Consider the following 19,731-nt stretch of genomic DNA (forward strand, 5'->3'; position numbering starts at 1 on the left):
TCCCATAAGATTCATGGGACAGTTCGGAGCATATACAAATTCATGTAAAAAAGTCTGTGTGAAGCATTGCGTGTGTAGTGGAGCTGTCAAATTCAAAATAGTTTGTTGTGACATTGCTTCACCATCCATTAAAGATGGCAGTCCCGAATTAGTCATTAACACTTCAAGTTGAGAGAGAGGGCAAGCATGTGTCAAAAGCGCACGCACATCCCCCGCTGTCAAAATCTGACCTATCACCTCCCTCTGCAAAGACCTGAGACAATTCTGCCCCCCGCTGGTAATGGTGGGAGTCTCTGTAAAATTACGGCCAAATCAGAAGGGGAATAAGGCTTGTACATAGTTGCAGAATTCCCGGTGGCTGGATCGACTTTTGTCAACATAGGTGCTTGTAAACCTACTTGGGAACGAGTCACAGGTCGTGTCGGAGTACCGTCTGGTAATCTGTCAGTCATAGTAATGTCACGTGGTCTTGAAACATTTTCCACAGCACATGTTAACTGTGCCAGCTTCCTCTGTATGTCTTCAATTTGATTAGAAGCTACATCAGTCATATCATGGTTACGTTGTCGAAACAATTCATCCCTTTCAGCCCTTAATACACGGTTTTGTTCCATCAATTCATCTTCCGCCGCCCTCTCAAAACGAGAAAGAATATAACGCCATTTACTACGAGCTAACTGTGGAATTTCCGCATGTCTATTCAATTCTAAGCCAAGAGCTCTCGCTTGGTTCAATTTTTCCTGCGGGTCATCTCTCATAGCCAACACTTTATCCAATTTCTGTCCCAATTGCTTAACAGATGTGGCGACGCCTGCAGCTAACGCACCCGCAGCTTTCAAAACAGAGTCGCGCGGTAGCGTCTTATCAAGATCGCCCCCATTCCACTGAACATCGAGATGACCTGAATTTACAGTTAATACAGGTGCCTGCAAATTGTGCAGCATCTGAACAGCAGTACTATATGGAGATTCAGTAAACGGGTTTATAGGGGACAACTCATCTCCCGCGCGTGGCAACTCGTACGCCGGCGGAGCCGCTAGCTTAGCATCAGCCTCTTTGTTCTCAAAATCACTTAACACCGCCATCTGGGCAACTTTCACAGAGCTACCCAACGCTAACATTCTAGCATAAACCATCATCTGATCCACTTTCTTTAAGTTCTGTCTGACTCTTCTCCCATTCAAAGACAAAAAAGAGAAGTTTCTTTTACCTGCTTATCCAACGCTCGCCTTTTCTTCGCACAAGCAAGTTCAACCGATTTCATCAACGAAATTAGACACACCGTAGATTGTAGTGACGGCATCTATCCTTTTTCCGAACACACGCGCATCCAATCATTCACTACCTGAATTTTCAACTGCCGTCTCCGCCCCGCAGGTAAAACTCCTAAAGCGACCTCGGAAGCGTTTGCAACTTGTATAACCAACAACATGTTCCGAGTATGAACCGGAAAAACATCCAGGTCGAACCACTCGGTGTCACGGTCAAAAATGTCCTCCATAATGTATATTGATTATATTCAAGTCGTATCTAATAATTATTAAATCAGTGACGTCTCACTTATGGTATCACAATTCAACAAATCAAACTTATTCAGCAACGTTGCACATCACTCCTCCAAAAAATAAAATAACTACAGACGAACACAAATATCTCCAAAGTGCATGGACCTCACAAAATAAAATACACCGTTACTTCGTCGAATAATAAGTTATATCCAGATCTACCGATTACTTCGCGAAGCGGCTAAACACAACAAAAATCACAAACAACAGAAACAAACATAGCCGTTCACTTCAATCTGTTCATGCTGTCTCAATCACAGCAGCGCCGAATCCAACGTGACGGTACTTCCGTAAACAATGACCGTCACCACGTACTATAGTTCAAATGTCGTAGGAAAATCCAAAATCAAGGACTTCGCGTCCCTTTGTAACCAAAAAAACGATTTTAAACTCCACCAATACTTGTTCACTCAGATCTCATAAACAATTTACAATTTTACAACGCCAGCTGTAGCGATCCCAAACAGATAGAATTTCTCTACGTGGATAAATGTCTCCACTTACCGTTCAATTAATATGGCGCCAGAAATTCCATCCGTCCATAAACGCCACAGCCGGAACAAGTCAAAGAATCGTCAGGGTCACCACTTTGTAATGATTACATGGATTTTGTAATCATTTGCGTTGTTCAAATAAATTATAAATGAGATCGATGAAGAAGTTTCTTGCAAGTTTTTTATTTCCAAAAGCTTTTCAAGACACGCACAGGAACCCACTGAAAAAATGTGGTCTGTCTCCGGAGTGTGTGTGTGTGTGACAATCTTGTGGCATCTTTATACACAGTTCTTTTAGATTCAGCCCCGCCTATGCTCTCCTTTGAACCTCTACAAAAAAACAGTACTTCCTGACCAGAGTCTTTGATGTAGAGAGATTCTGGTCCCTATACATTTTTATGGCAGGATGAGTTGAGAAGCAGAGCGCTCAACCGCTCAACGTTGCCCCGCTAAAATAAACAGGAACCTTTCGGTCCCCTTTTACTGTTCCAGGAACAAAGAGAAGACTTCAAAGAAAGATGAGATCAAAAGCAATCCTTATCACATCCTTTCCTAAACATCTGGTGAATGGGTTACCATATGATCATTCTACTCTACACATGTATAACTAAATTGAAACAGTTTAATTTAAATTGAAACAGTTAAAATATAAATTGAAACAGTTAAATGTCAACACTACTTACATGTCACTAACGTTGGTCCAAAACTTCGTCAGTTACAATTTGGCAAATGTATTATTGTTTTTCCAAAATCCATACTTTTGGTCAGTCCATATGTGTGGGTATCATTTTTATGAATTGACCATGTTGATCTAAAGTGTTGGAAATGGCTTGCTTTCTTGCGTGCATAAGGATCAATAAAGATGCTCAATTAATTGTCTTCCAGAATATATTTGCTCCTGCAGAAGATAAAATGTGACAGTTTGTCTTCTTAACATCAGCTTCCCTAGGCAAACAGTGTCATCATTTGTATTTATAAATTTCTTTTCCAAGATGAATAACATTCACTATAAGAAGAAAAAATATATTAAACGTTTTTATACACCGTTAATCAAGAAAACACAGTATTTCTATATTTTGATTCAAACCCCTATCAGGAATCCATATATGAGAATACAGTCCCATCTATTAGCTAAAGTGAGAGTGCAGTGGGTGGAGTATACAAAGAGTAACAGTAAATATAATAATGTCGATCAAATAAAAACATACATGCAGAAGATAAACTGGGACAAATTGTCTTCTTAATTTGCATTACATCTGCTTTCTAAACATACAAAATATCCATATTTACAGTGTGAAATAAATGCTTTCTCAGAATTCGCACTTAAACGGCACTTAAGTTGTCATGTGAAATATATGCTTTCTCAGAATTCGCACTTAAACAGCACTGAAGTTGTCACAAAAGATCTTGGTATCGTACTTGAAGTAAATACCGTGTCACTGTGCAGAATATTTACCAGTAGCATTAAACTAAATGGTTCGAAACATATAACATATTTATTTTGTCTCACTAATCATTTACGGGAAAATAACAGCATGTAAGTCTTCACACAGACAGCACGTGAAAAAGACGATTTCGTCTGTGAATGGATCATATCAATGTGTAAAGAAATGCGACTTACATAAAAACAACAACAACCGACAATAACGTTTCTAATTAAATGTAAAACCAACACACATCACTTTTCGGGTTAACGGGGCAGTTCTTTCAAGTCAACGAGCCGGTGACGTCACATGTTTATGACGATGATGACGCGTTTGCAGTCTGACACCAGGGAGAAACAGTTGTAGCATCTCCTGGAGGCGCAGAATCGAGGAAACGTCGGAAAAAGGGAATTGCACATTTGTATATGCTTAATACCGCCACGCCGAGAGCTGGTAGTCATGGGGTCTATTTTTGCGGCCGTAAGTAACACACATGTATCAGAAAGACTTTGCTTTGAATGAAGAAATTGATGTGACTGAAAAGCAACAGGTAGCTAAATGCTGCTGCGCATTTCCTTCGCAGCTCCTGCTAAGCCGCACTCCATTCACATATTTGAATCGTTTAGCCCTCCGCGGAATTTACGTTGTTGTTCTCGTGTCAGAGATGTGTAATATGCTCAATCCACCAAAAGTTAAAAGTAGAATATTTGTAACGTTGCAAGCAACGCCTTGAGCTCATAAAGGGTTTCTCATAACGTGCGCCAGGCATGTGCTTACTGCTTACGCGTGCTTAAATGGCTTAACTCTGCTTTGTCTTTGTGCATGACCACGCCAAGCTTAAAAACATTACATTACCGTGCTCCACTGACAAACCCCTAATAAAAAGGGCTGTGCATTTCATATGCAATGTTACCAAAAATAAATAGGGGACAGTGGGGTGAGATGCCCCTCTTAACTCTTTCACTGCCAGACGTTTTCAGAAACGGGTTGTCCCCACTGCCAGCCGATTGAAGCATTTTGAGTGATCTTTCAAGGTCCACAGAAAATGTTGTGTTTAGACTATGGAAACACACATACTACCAAATGAAAGATTGGACTCTCGGCTTTCATCAGAAAAAAGTTTGTTTCTACCTTATTCCGTTCTTCAGTAATCAACAATAGAAAATGGTTACTTTCACCGAAATTCTCTCTTTTGAAACAAAAAACGGAGAAAAAGAGCTTTTTGTGAAACGATGTTATTTCATGCACTCTAGTGAATTGTACACTTCTTTTTGTCCATGAATGATGCCACAAACACCTAAATAGTGCTTTACTTCTGTAAAACGCTTTCACCAACAATGAAAAAGTGTTTTTTGATTGCAAAATACGTTTATTTCCATTCAACAGTGTAACAATTTGACAAAACAATTTCGCAAACTATTTACAAATGTGTGCAACTGTGGTACTACTTACAATTATGTGGATGTTTCAAATACAGTTTTTCCTTTTGTAACGCTCTCCTGCGTGCAAGGAGACGCCAGGACTCGTACAACAGTTTACTTTCACTTTCACATTGGTCCGTTTTGCGTGCAAACGTTACACTTTCTTGACGGCCTTTTTTTCCGGGGAATAAAAAGCAAGTAGCAGACTGTACACACTCCTCCGATGAATATGCATTGGACTCGGGGCACTCTCCGTCGTCCGATCGAACGTCCGCCTGTGATTGCTCGGTTGCGCTCCGCGTTACGACACCGTAATAGCCGCCGCGTCAGCGGTTCCAATTTCGCCGTCAAGCTCGGATTCACCTTCATCATCATCGAGGATGATCACCGTCGTCATCAATGCACTATTTTAGCGTTGGTCGATGCCTTTCGTCTTGTAAGTGTAGAGCTGCTTGCAAACGCTCGCCATTGCCCGTTCCCTCCTCCATCTAGCTCCATCTAACGTCTTCTACTGCCGCGTCAATGCTTTCCAACCACGGAGTCACCATCATCTTCATCATCGATGATGATCATGTCATCAACAATGTGCTTTTTTAGCGATGCTTTTGGTCTTTGAAAAAAACGGCTCTGGCGTTAGCTCCTCGCGACCGGCCGCCATTTTTCCTTTGTTTTCCATTCTGATCTCCTGCTCAACGCTCTAGCTCCGCCTCTACTGACGCCCACCCGATCTTGTCAAAAGAGAGTCATCGCTGCCCTCTAGGGGCCAAAAATAGTCATTAGGCTCAAAAAACCTGCTTAAAACTTTCAGGAGAGCTCCGCAAGCCTTCCCAGCACCCGTTTCAAAAAAAAAAAAAAAATCATTGGATGACGTCTTTTGACGTCATTGGCAGTGAAGCGTAGGTTTTTACTTGACGTCTTTAAACGTCAGTGGCAGTGAAAGAGTTAAGAAAAATAAAAATTTTCTTGAAAATATAATACGTACACAAGAAGTAGCCTATGCCAAAATAAACGTACCCGAAGGGTAAATAAATTACACTAGACTACAACTTTTTTTACTTATTTATTTTTGTTTACAAAACCAAACACTTTACCCCACCTAGTAGGGGACGATGCCCCCTTCACTCATGTCATTTTCAACTGATCCATAAAAACTTGGTATAGCCTACGCATTAAGTATACACATATTTTTAAATGTTGACACTTTCTTCAACTGAAACACAAATGTATTTCAAAATGTTTTTTGTTATGGTTTGATGATTGCCAATTTAAACTGATGAATCGCATTTTTGATTTGTTTAAAGGGATTTTAAGGCCTTCTACACTTAACTGTAGACATATAATGATTAAATCTTACCTTTGACACCATGCCAATGTATTTTTTATGAAATATTAGGTATTTTGCTGGCTAATTTTCCAATGCCGACGTAAAATGCCCGGTTCAGTGAAACCCATGTGGTTGCCGCACCCCTTTTGTCTGAGCCGGAGCACTGTGTGGCCACAAAAGACCGGCCAGCCGTTGAAGTCTTGCGGCTCAAGTATGGAAATTAGGTGCCTTGCTCAAGGTTAACACTGACTTGTTTGCCTGTGGCTGTTAGAGGATTGATTTATGGCACTTTGGTTGGCTGCCCCCAAATAATTTGTTATGTTCAATAAAGAAAACTACTAATTTTCAGTTGATTTCAAAACTTTGACTGAACTGTAATTGTTAATATGAGGCGAGCCCTTCCTTCCTGTGTTCTTTGGAAGGTTCACACAAAATGAAATACATATTTCTGTTAATTGGACATGAATAAATTCAGTGGTTCAGTTTGGCACATGAGTAGAGAGTCTTGTCTGGTCATGCACTGGCTTCTTGTTAGGTAACTGGAACACAGCATGGTCTAACCTATAAACAGCTAAGCCGACCCTGTCCGGCTGGCGAGGGTATTCAGTTGTTGTGAATCTCTAACCTCTATCTCTTGAGACAATGGCAGAGGTGGGTAGTAACGAGTTACAATTACTCCGTAACATTTACTTGAGTAACTTTTTGAAAAAAAAAAACTTTTAAGAGTAGTTTCACCACACAATACTCTTTACTTTTACTTATGTAGATGTGTGAAGAAGAAACGCTACTCTTACTTTGCTACATTGGGCTCACTTGAGTGGTTACCCGCCGCCCCATTCATGTATTAGATTTACCATATTTGCACGTAAGCGCTCCACTTGACTGACTGTGTGGGAGCATTTCTGCAGACACATTGCTTATATACAGGGAATGCGGCCCTGGTTGAAGACCGGCAGGCATGACAACCCGAAAGAGTCAACTGAAAGATGACGTCTTGGTGCTTTCGCTTTAAGAAACTGCCACCTATGGTCGTTAGACTGGGAGGCAGCGCCAAGCTCGTTACACCACAATTTGTGAATGAATTGTGCAGGCTTGGTGTTAAGACTTTTGGTTAATGGACAAATTAATCTCTACGAGACCTTGACTATTGCGTGCAGTGCTTACACTAAGAAGAGTTCAATGTGAAGCTTGGGTAAACCGTCGCACGTTTGTTTCACTCGGTGATGGGCAGATGAGAGCCGTTGTGCGCATGAGCCAACCTTGAAAAGCATTACGGGTTATGTAGTTGATTACATTCAATAGCGATTATTGTGCAATGTGCATCAGCTTTGTCGTAATAAAGAATAGATGTTATTTGTAATCAAATGAAACAACATAGAACATACATTTCAACAATAAATAACAAAATGTATACAGTACATGTATTTGTATAATGATACATGTAATATTAACATTATATCGTTGTGATATTATTTTTATTTGTTTTGTTCCAGGTTTATGACCTGTGGTCTTACGTTAAATAAACAAACAAAGACAAACACGTGCCATAACATTGTGTGTCCTGCTGAGCCTTTTCGGAGGGCTAAAATAAAAATATCTGGACACTTGGGCTAACGTGTCTGCTTGCACTGTTAATTGAGCTAAAAAAGTTATTATTATTATTTTTTTATGATTTGAAGATGCCAGCATTTCCACACAATTTTATGGTTTTGACTGTCTGATGACATTGTTTTTAAAAATAAATCAGACTTCATTGTCAAGCAGTTACTCTTACTTGAGTACAATTTTTGGCTGCTCTACCCACCCTGGTCAATGGGAAGACACCAAGACCGTGTTGCATCTTAATTGTACTGTATTCTTCTTTTTTTCCTTTTGGCTTTTCCCTTTAGGGGGTCGCCACAACGAATCAGTTGCCTCCATCCAACCCTGTCCTTTGCATCCTCTGCTCTCACACCAACTACCTTCATGTCCTCCTTAACTACATCCATAAACCTCCTCTTTGGTCTTCCTCTAGACCTTCTGTCTGGCATTTGGAAACTCAGCATCCTTCTGCCAATATACTCACTATCTGTGAAGTCAAACCAGTGGTCTCAAACATTCTTTTCATTTTATAGAGAATGATAGAGATTCAAATAAATAAAAATGAACAGTTAAAGTATATTAACATAATATTAAGCTTATTTGATATGAATAAAATTAGGAATTAAAATTATACAAAAAAAGAACGGAGAAAATGTAGAAAGTAAATAAATCTTGTAAGATAATTTTCAGTTTGACAGGAGCAGACCACCTGTTGCGCCCGGAGCATTTAAGGAGTGGCATCGTTGGTGTCTGAAGGAATTATTACCTACTATATTAAGTGTAATCTTTGCGTGTCCAAATAATTGTATTCAGGATCTGATGAAGAAGTTTTCTTGCAAGAATTTATTTAGAAGCTTCTAAAGACACCGTTAGGACATCCACATCTGAAAGCGACGTAGACCCCCCAAGAGTGTGACAATTTACAGAACATCCACTCATTTATAACCAAAGGATAAAAGGATCCTCCTCCCGGCTCTTGATTGAACAAAGGACTGACATGTCATCTTCTAGATTGAACAAAGGTATAATGTTGATGGTAAACAGACATCTTTATACAGTTCCCCTTCTTGATTGAGGGAACAGATGCAATATTGATCTGACCCCAAACCTTCAGCCCCTAAGAGACTCTGACACATCATGCACATTCCCCTTCCAACAGCATTGAGGGTACGAAGATCAAATAAAGTCCACCAAATCACCATCCCACTGTATTCTTTTAAACACTCATGATTATATCACATTGATATGCCTATAAGTAAATTCAAAAACAGTAAAACATCAAATTGAAAATGTTAAATGTCTTCATGTCACGTTAAAATAAGCCCTACAGTTAGCATAGCGCTAGCTAGCAGCACCGTCTTGCACTCTTAAGTATCACTGACAGCTGTGGAGTGATCAGCGTGCAGGGCAAGCTTCCAAAAGTTGAAGACACAGCCGGTTTTTCACCTAATGGTCACCTAATGATCAATGCCTTGAAAAAATAAAAGGAAGAACAGGAAAACTTGTCATTGAGTGAATCCCAGTTGGAATCTTTTAAGTGAATGCTTGTCTCTCTTTCAAGTTGGAGAAACTGCACTTAAATCAAATAACTTGACACTATCTCTCCTCTGGACATGTCCAAACCATCTCAGTCTAGCCTCTCTGACTTTATCTCCAAAGCCTCTAATGTGCTGTCCCTCTGATGTACTTATTCCTGATTCTATCCATCCTGGTCACTCCCAAAGAGAACCTCAGCATCTTCATCTCTGCCGCCTCCAGTTCTGCCTCTTGTCTTTTCCTCAGTGGCACTGTCTCCAGACCAAACAACATCGCTGGTCTCACCACAGTTTTATAAACCTTTCCTTTCATTTTAGTTGAAACTCTAATATCACACATCATACTTCTATCTATACTTGAATGAAAAATAAAAGGTAAGAAAACAAACCAATAAAAATTCAGAGTAAAGGTTAGAAATGGGCTTTATTCTCATTCTCATTCTGTGTGTTTGATCAAAATATCCTCAGTATCAAGAATCTTAATACAATGATTTTTGCACAGGGTTTTGGAAGCATCTTTCGCCCCAAATCTAAAAAAAAGACTGAACTGCAAAACACTCATGAGCCACCACAAAGACAACATGAATTATAGTGCAATTATAGTGCAACTTAATTTATGCAGTCTGCAGTTCATTACTAATCTTCCAAATTATAGTTGTCAATTAGTGTGCAGATGCATGTATGTGGCACATGCAGTGGACAAATCACCGCAACGCAAATACCTTGCAACCCCCACTACGTTGAAAATCTCAATGTCAATTTTGGCTGTTTTTGTAAGATCAAATGCTAGTGTGAACAAAAATGGTTTAGTAAAAACTAGGGATGGGCGAGTACCGATACCGAAAGTATCGATTTTTAAAATATGAAATTTGCCAAATTGTGACTTACGACGTTTCAGCCCAACACTAGAGCGAGAGAGAGAAATATATAGTATACTACTATGTTCGACAAAGCTGGTAACAAACAATCACTTGAGTAAAATATTGGAATAGATATAAAATCATCAAATAGAAAGTATACACTTAAACACTGTTCTATTAGTTTTTCCTGTAAAATACAAATATTGGAACAAAACTGTCAAAGGCATCTTATATATATAAATATGTATAACTAACCTACTATTTTGTAACCTATTTTTAACCTGCTGTTTGAAATTGCCTTTGTGAAGTGTGCAAATTATTTTAAAAATTTTCCAACAAGCGTCAAGCAAGTAAAGTAAAATGAACTATAGTCTGTGTTTATCCATCTTCCCGCCAGTGACTCCTTACAAAGTTTGGCTCCAAATGTGAATGGACGTTAAAGGCCGCCACATATGTTTTATTTTTTTTACTCTTTAAATAATAAATAATTAATCTCCAGAGTTAACACTTTAATTATGCCATTAAGTTCTATTCATTATGTCTATGATATTTAAAACATTGAAATATTTCCCCCCAACCTTACTGAAATGAAGTATTGTCCGGTGGAAGCATGGTCACTAAAAGTACAACATGTCTTCAAGTTGTCGTGTTTGTGCAGGAATTCCACAAGTAAATGAAGCTGATTTGACTTTTTAAGCGCTTTTAAGAATTGCAATTAATCTCCAGAGTTAACACTTAAATTTTGACAGTCGTGTTATGTTTCATCCATGAGCTCTATGATGTTTAAATTAGGGCTGCACGATAATATTGGTGGCCGATAATTATCGGCAATTATCAACCAATTTGACGTCATACAGATAAACCAGATAATAAAGAAATCCGCCGATAATAATCAATAATAATCTGTTGTGGTTGTGGCTCGAGTTGTGCTCAACTCCTCATCGCCTCCCCTCTCCTATGGTAGTGTCCCATATTTCTGACGTCATAATGCACACAAGCTTGTATTCACAGAAGATGCTTCATGGCGACATGGCAGTTTCCAGTGTGGGCTGTCTTTACTGCGCGTCCCCAAAATGTTACCCTCACAGTTTTTTGTTGCATTTTTAAAACATGATTGTTTTGTTCTGGCAAACTCAAAATAAGTTACTGGTTGTCTTTGAAGCAGAGATACCAATAAAATTAAGCTTCATTGTGCTTTACACAATCTTTCAATGTATTTAACATGTTAGACATATAAGTAGGACTTGAAAACATATTTGTATTCAAGTTAATTTTGCAAACAATTATCAGCTTATCAGTTATCGATATCGGCACTTTCTAAATTACTGGTTTGTCGGTATCAGTTGAAAATAGCATTATCGTGCAACCCTAGTTTAAATCTGTCAGGTTCAGTTAACCTAGAACATTTAATAAACAACAGACAAGGAAAGAAGATAAGAGATTTAGATTATTTTTATTCGCGAGGAGAATGGACAGAGGTGTGCACAGATTACAATCTCCTACCTGTTTTGAGCACATTCCGCCGGGTCCTCTCTTCTTAATAGGATTTTCCCTAGTTTACACAGATGTTGCTGCTCTAAAGGTAGGGGGAATCACAGCAGCAATCTTCAAGGATATGAGTCATTATGCAGATAATAGTACAGACGTGTCTTCGGCGCTGAAGGTTTCAACAGTCAATGTTCAACAGTTCATCCACAAAGTGTTGCAGCCGCTATCTTGTATGTGTGTATCCAGTTTCTGCCCAGTCATGTTTTGCAATACTATGTAAATGTGGGGGATAACTTATGTACATTTATTCTAATAAAATCATACAAATATTTCCCCCCAACCTTATTGAAAACAAATTTTCTCTGGTGATGTGGAAGCATGGTCACTAAAAGTACAACATGTCCTCTAGTCGCCGTGTTTGTGCAGGAATTCCACAGTGACCAGGATCATGTATGCTTGGATCCTGCTCCTGGGGACCATCTTGTCCTGCATCATGCTGTCACCAGGGGCGGAGAAGCTGCTTATACGGGTAAGAGTGTGTGTGAAAGCTGTTTGCCAATAGAACCTATTTCTGCCATGTTTTAGATCTAAAGTTCCCACATTGTGCTAACAGCCTGCAGTGAATTTCAGCTCCTGGTGCACCTTCTGACCAGAAAAATCGGCAGAGGTCGGCACTTGCTTCTCTCCGTCAGTCCCGTCGTTGATGTATGCCCACATTTTCGGTGATTGCTTTTTGATGCAAAGCCTAGAAAAAACTAAGCACCAATTGAAGCAGGTTTTTTGTCCGTCGATCCAGGTCTATACAGACTTTTTCAGTGTGTATTTTTTCAAAGTTTTGCTTCATAAAGCACTTGCCGAAAACGTGTACATCCGTCAACAATGAAGCTGACGGAGAGACGGAAGTGCCCACCTCTGAAAATTGGATCACTGCATGCTGGTTTTCACTGGTACGTTCAATTTTATAAACCACCCCCTCCGACCAATTCAGACATCCCTCTATTGATCCTCCACTCCATTCTCCCCACAAGACTTCAAGCCATTTGAACTCTGCCACTCGGGACAGGGTCTAAGATGACAGCTTAATGAAGTCAAGAGAATCACACCGTCTGCAAAAAGCAGAGATGTGATACTAAGGCTACCTTGGCCTTTCCATCATAAGGGGTTATCTGAGCCATACTTTTTTCTGGTCCCTCACGTAGGAACTGTTTGTCATGGGTGATTCGACCTGGGGCATAAAGCCATGCACCGACAATTTAGTTCAAAAGATCATTGAGACACACAAACCCCTCCAGAAAAAAAGGGACAGCTCAAAGAGGGGTTAATTTGTACGACGATGTATTCGGGCCACGTATAGTTTTAGTTTTAGTTTTTTTTTGGGGTGGGTGGTTAATATTCACAGGAAAAAAGAAACTCGCACATTTGCGAGTTTACAAAGTGGCAAAATTGCAAGGAAAAAAACTCAGAAACTTACGGCAAATACACGTAGCATAGCAATAGTCTGTGAGGATTCATTGGTGGTTAATGGGACGCTGTTTATAAAATGAAAAGGCAGGATTGGAGACGGATTAATTCTTAATTTAAATTTTACTCGTCATACGCAGCAGCTAGAGCGAAAACACTTCCTGATCCCCTATCAGCTGACTAACACTGACCAATCAAAAGCTAGCATAATGTAGGTAAATGCAAGTGAATGACTGAGAGCAGCAGATTTGACACATTAATTTATCTATTTGTACAAAAAAAATACCAACATTTATGAATGTGTAAATAATTCTGGAAACATCAATGTACAAGTAAATATACATTTTAACAAATTAACTTAATTGCTTGATCCTCCGGGTATGGATCTTTGCAAAGTGGCAGTACCCAACCCTTCAAAGAGCGAATGCTTAACATCATCTTGTTAAAGCCATTACTATCTCCTTTTTTTAAAACCCGACCGAAAAGTATTGGCACAAACATTCGAGTAGTACGCTACGTGTATTTCTCGTAAGTTTCTGAGGCTTTTTTCTTCACCTCACTTTATAAACTAGCAAATTTGCATCTTTATAAAGTCACAAATGTATGAGTTTTTTTCTTGGAATATTGCCCCCACCCTCTAAAAAAATATATTTATAGGTGGCCCTAATACGCCGTCGTACATTTCAGATAATTGACAATTTAAAAAACAAAAACTTGCTATAGCCTTAGTTTACTGGCCTTATTATGTTCAATTTTGTACTATTCAGTGTTACAATATCAGTTAACGTTCAACTTAACCTGTTCAGTCTTGGTTGGTTATAAACGTACATGTTGTCTCCTTAATGGCAATCCCAGAAATACGAGGTTTTTAGACTACCTCGGTGCCATCATGATTGTGACGGTACTTTCAAAGCGATGAAAGTACACTTAAAGCAAGTTCTTTTAAAATAGCCTTAATGGGAAATTATAACAGCAAACTGTTTTTTTAAATGATCATCTTGCAAACTAGACTAGTGGACAAATTTTGCTGCACAACAAAATCTTCAATGTCCTTCCAGTTTTGAGTGTTTAGCTTGGATGTCAATTGGCTTGGCTTTGACTTGTGTTTGTGAAGATGCATGTTCTCAAATGATGATTTGTATTTACCACATGTGCTCTTCTCATATGTGGTTCCTATGGATGCAACAAAAATGACAATGGTTTCTTACTGCAGATTTGAAACCTTGTTATTGAATTATTTCAATGTCTTTGCTACTGATGTTGATAGTTCCTTTGTTGGATGTTTCTTTTCCTTTACAAAGTTAAACGTTGCTTACCTGTCGTTTGTTTAGATACCAGGCTTCTGTGCAGGTGGGGCAGACTCTTCTCTACCTGGCATACAAGCTGATTTCAACTGTGAAATATTTATGGGGTACAAGGCAGTCTACCGTGTCTGCTTTGGAATGAGTATGTGGTTCGTTTGGTTTTCCATTCTTTTGGTTAATGTCAAGAACACCAAAGACCCCCGTGCTGCTGTCCACAATGGGTGAGTATGCTTTAATAGACATACTAGAGACTGACAATACAACTTGTGACTTTTAGCCTCTTTGCAGCCTGCTTTTTTGTGCTAGTGTCATACTGGCAAATAGGACTTGACTCTACTCAAGCTGCCACTTCTCAATGATGAACAAGGAAAGCAATTCTTATCTTAATCTTTACACTAAACAATAATAGAGAGACCATCAGTGATCAAGACAACCACAGTTGTGTCATCTGCAAACTTGACCACTAAATTAAAATCCACCCTATACACCCAATTGTGGCTGTATAGAGAATACAGTAGGAGCTTCCAGACCCACCGTTGAGGAGCGCCCATGTTCAGTGTCAGGGGAGTAGAGAAAATGGAGCCCATCTTAACCACCTATTGATAGTCAGGAAGTCCAGGATGAAAACTATGGTTGAGTTTAGTAAGCAGTTTTGAAGGAATTATTGCACAAAATGCTGAATTGTAGTTCACACAAAGCAGTCTGCCATATGAGTTCTTATTTTCTACTTTCTAGATTAGGATGGGTATTGTGGAGTAGTGTAGCAATGGTGTCTTCTGTGGATCTGTGACCCCAATAAGCAAACTGATGGTCCATTGTAGTAAGGGAAATATATGAAAATCTGTATAAACTAAATCCTTACCAATCAATTTCTTTGCTAATGTATTTGTAAAGGTGTGTAGTAAAATGTATCAAAAAGTTTAAGTTCAAATCCTAAATGTTTTTTTTTTTGTAACAAATGCTCAAAGTTGAGGTACTGAATGCTGCTTTTTGAAAAATAAAAAATGTTCTGTTTGGCCTTGGGTAACTTATGAGGGGTCAAACTAGGGTTTTTTTCATGATTCTCAGTTGATTGCAATAATGTATTTTTTGCAAAAATCATCCCTTTGTGGGAACACAGCCTTGCCCACCTTTCCTGCTCTCTCCGTTCATCTTCTGTACAAGAATGTATGCATTCTTTGCCCATCAACTTGCACAGATCTACAGAACCCGTCCAGAGGAAGCGAGAAAGAGATACAGAGTGCCAGATAATTGTAAGACGTCAAACTAGGGTTTTTTCATGATTCAGAGTTGATTGCATTTTTGACAAAGATATCTCCTTGGTTAAAAAAAGGCACACCCACTCTTATGTTCAAAATATGTTGTTGAGCATCCATTTTGACCCAAATCTATGATCAAGTTGTATGGCAAGGCCCATCTGCAGACTCTCAGAAACAAGAACCTGTTGACTCTGGATGTAAGAGTTACTGTGTGATGTGGGGTATATCTGGGTCTAGATCGACCAGGGCGATGTCATTGCATATCATCTATAGTGCAGTCTTTATGATCTGTGTCTTCTCATCTCCATGCTCAAGATTGGCATGATGCTCTAGCAGAATGTAGTCTGTGCCATCTTTGAGGCAGAGTACATCTATCTTTCTCTCGTGTGATGTGAAAAATGAGGTGTCACGTAATTTATCTTGGAGTTTCTTCTTTAGCCAATACCTTGAATAACAAAGGCTCTTATCTGGTGATGGATCAAACTGCTGTGGCTTTTTGTGGACTTGGTCAAAAGTCATCACCCCATGCTTGAGTTCTGAGTCTAACTAATAAAAAAAACTCTCGTTCCTTGTCAATTTTCTTTTGTCCTCTCTTCCTTTTCCCCCTATGTTCAGTTTTGGAGTAATGGCCACCTGTTTCAAAATTACACAGTAAATTCTATAGAGTAAATTTGACTCTATTTAACAGAGTAAATTTTAATTTTAGAGAGGGGCCAAATACACTCAGTTTTAGAGTAGGCTAAGAATTACACTAGTAAGAGAGTAAACTAAAAATAATAATAAAAAAAAAGTCAAGGGTTGAGGAACGAACTCACGACCTTCAGCTTGGGAGACTGCCACATTACCACCTGAGCTATGCCACTCCTACCGTTTGCTTATTTCCAAGAGACCAAAGACATGGTTTTTGGTCTCTTGGAGGAAGATTCCAAGGAATCATGAATTCAGCTGCAGCGGACACAAGCAGTATAGTAATAGAAAGCAGGAGCTGCGTGGCTCGGAGTAGATTGGCTGGCCGTCTCCCAAGCTGAAGGTTGTGAGTTTGTTCCTCTACCATTGAGTCACTTTTATTTTTTCCAATTCTTTATTTCACCCTCTTCCAAGTGTAAATATTACTCTAAAACTGAGTCTATTTGGTCCCACTCTAAATAGTCAAATTGACTATATAATTTATTCTGTGTAGTTATGCAGCCTTAACCCTAACCCTAGACGTCCAACAACTTCAGTGCCCCAGTCATCCCCGCGACTCTGTGCCGTCTTCCGCAAGCTTGCCTTCAGTCTAGCTGCAATCAAATTATCTGGCACGCTGTATCTCTTTCTCGCTTCCTTTGGACGGGTTCTGTAGATCTGTGCAGGTTGATTTAAGGAATACATACATGCTACTGCCGTTCACAAACTACAACTGCAATGGAGATTGTAACAACCAGTGTTGTGGTGCTGCAAGAGGAATGGCATCTCAGCATGTAGAATCGGTATAGGAATTTCATGCAAGAATTGTGGTTGTACCGAATATTGTCAAGTCACCTCATTTTATTTGCCTTTTTAAACATTTCCCCCTGGGGAATGTGTATGCATGTCTTAACTCTGTTTTCAGTTCAAAAGGACTCTTTGAGTTTCCATCCAGCAGGGACTGGACTTCGGTTTATAACCCCCAGAAAACGCATACCACAGCTCCGACAGACCTGAAATCCTGTCTGATAAGCAGTCCTCAGACCATCTTTTATGGTCTGGCCTGTCCACAGGAATTAGCCATGTGTTTTTTTTGTGAAACAATGCCCCATGGAAAGTGCATACACTTTCAACAACAGTACAACAGTGCCCTCCAACGGTTACTATCGATTATCCTCAAGAATCCTGCCGCTCCTAATTAATCTGAAGTCTACATAATTCGGGACATACACGGACTCTATGTACTTGACTGACATCAAGTAACTCCTGTTGTTTATCTTTGTACACAATCTGTATGTCTATCTCAAATGAATGATGTGTGTAATTTCTGAAAAGTTTAGCTAATTAGTAAACTTAGCGGAATCAATAACTTTATGATCGTGGTAATGTTTGAAATGTATTCAGAATGATAAATGAAACATTTGGCTTGCCAATTCTGATTCAAAATTATTAAATACTGTCCCAAAAGCTTGCTTCATGTGCACGGAGGGGGTGTGACTCCGCCCCTGTGGGCTACGGCCCGACCCCCCCTGGTGACACAGCTTTTAAAAGCTAGCGCGCAAACTTCTCTCTCTTTTCCTGACGCTCTTTCCTGCAACTCTTTTCCTCACGCTCTTTTCCTCACGCTCTTTTCCTGAACTCTGCACCCTTAACTGCTCAAGGACTCTCTCGTTCCTGCAATTCCTCCACCCTCACTCCACCTCACGTCTGGCCCCATGAACTTTTCCTGATCATCACGAGAGACGTGGTCGTTGAGGGTGACCACACGGCTTCTTCCTTTGAGCCCCGGACTTGAGTCACAACGCGCGTCCCCAAAACGCGCATCAAGCAAGGACTCACAAACACACTGCGCATCCCCAAAACGCACGCCAGCCGTGAGTCCGAGGCGCCCCCGCAGCGCTCACACAAGGACCTGCAGACCTCGCGTGCATCACTGACCAGCAACCAGAGACTCCCGGGCAGCATTCCAGCTGGATGTACGCCAGCCAAGGACCGGCCACTGCCTCCACGCCGCGCGTGCACCTGACCAGCAGCCGGAGACCTGCTGCAGCATTCCAGCATTCAACCAAGGATCGACGCTCGAGTTTCTCTCTCTCCCGTGCGACTGAACCCATTCGTGAGTTGCGCCTCCATTGCAATCTGATGATCATATACTACTTGTGCAACGCTTTTATTCAAACATAAAATAGTTGACAGGTCAAACGCTTCCATCTTTATCCCCATCTACCTTTTTCATCTACCTTCTTTTATCTTAGTTTGGTTGCAAGTTTTCATTTTATCTTTGATTCGTATTTTTATTCCGTTTCATTAATAGGTTAGGCTGTGACTGATAAATGTATGTTTACTAAATAAATTTGTTGTCTAGAAATTCAATTTCTGCTGAATCATTTGTGTTTACTGAGTGGATTAGTAGTAAAGAACTCCATGATTAACTAAAGTAGTAACTTCAGATTATGAATACTTGATAAGAGGATTGTTATCATTTATTTTGCTCCTACAAACAAGCAAAGTCAACGTGGTGCCTCCGAGGTTGCTGAGGAAATTACAACTCCCCTCAGTACCGTCTAAATTTCTCGTAAGCCATTACGGCAAACCAAATAATCGCTGCATGGTCATGATGGTGGTGAGAAGACCCAGAGATTGAATTGATTGAATTTTGAACATAAGAGTGGGTGTGGCCTTTTTTTAACCAAGGAATTCTTTTTGTGAAAAATACATGATTGCAATCAACTCCGAATCATGAAAAAACCCTAGTTTGACCGCTTACAAGTGCAGTCAAATTAAAGTTGATATGCAATGACATCGCCCTGGTTGATCTAGACCCAGTCATACCCCACATCACATAGTATGTAGCACTAAGTCAGAAGTCTGACTTTAAAGTGAGAATCCTGTCAAACTTTTTTTCCCTCTTCACTGTCCCTAATCCTCTCCCGTACATAAGAACAACATGGAATTTTTTTTGGTGTGTTTGTGTGTGTGGGGGGGGGGGGGGGGTTACATAAGGGCAACATGGAATTTTTTTTTTTGGGGGGGGGGGGGGTTATCTCTGTTTTTAGTTAATATAGTGGACGCCAGGATAATTTGTAACGTGTAAACTTACCAAGCTTATATGCAGCATTTTTAACATGAACATCATGCAAATCAACTTGTGATTGTGATTGGTTAGTTAAGATCCAATCATGAGCCAGAAGTGTTGACATAATCCAAATTATGCGTTTTATTTCTTTAGACATGCAAATATGTCATGTCCACTGGGGCCATGTACGGGTCTGAAGGGGGTACTAACTAAACCGCTAAGTCTAGGATGCATATAACAGAATGTACACTGACCCTTGGTGAGGCTACAACC

The 19,731-nt window shown here is 39.9% G+C and overlaps 1 protein-coding gene across 3 annotated transcripts in view; it reads left to right on the top strand.

Annotated features, from left to right (window-relative positions):
- The first annotated feature begins 3,817 nt into the window (after positions 1-3,817).
- serinc3 (serine incorporator 3) overlaps positions 3,818-19,731 on the top strand; it is a 47,470-nt gene continuing 31,556 nt past the window's right edge. For all 3 annotated transcript variants that reach the window (XR_013294995.1, XR_013294994.1, XM_077572486.1), the window contains exons 1-3: positions 3,818-3,963; positions 12,102-12,221; positions 14,485-14,678. Coding sequence is in view for 1 of the 3 variants with exons in the window: in XM_077572486.1 (XP_077428612.1) it covers positions 3,943-3,963; positions 12,102-12,221; positions 14,485-14,678 (335 nt within the window). In the remaining 2 variants the exon portion in view is untranslated. The remainder of the gene's footprint in view (positions 3,964-12,101; positions 12,222-14,484; positions 14,679-19,731) is intronic.

This window comes from Vanacampus margaritifer, chromosome 8 (assembly GCF_051991255.1).
Source record: "Vanacampus margaritifer isolate UIUO_Vmar chromosome 8, RoL_Vmar_1.0, whole genome shotgun sequence".
Classification (NCBI taxonomy): Eukaryota; Metazoa; Chordata; class Actinopteri; order Syngnathiformes; family Syngnathidae; genus Vanacampus; species Vanacampus margaritifer.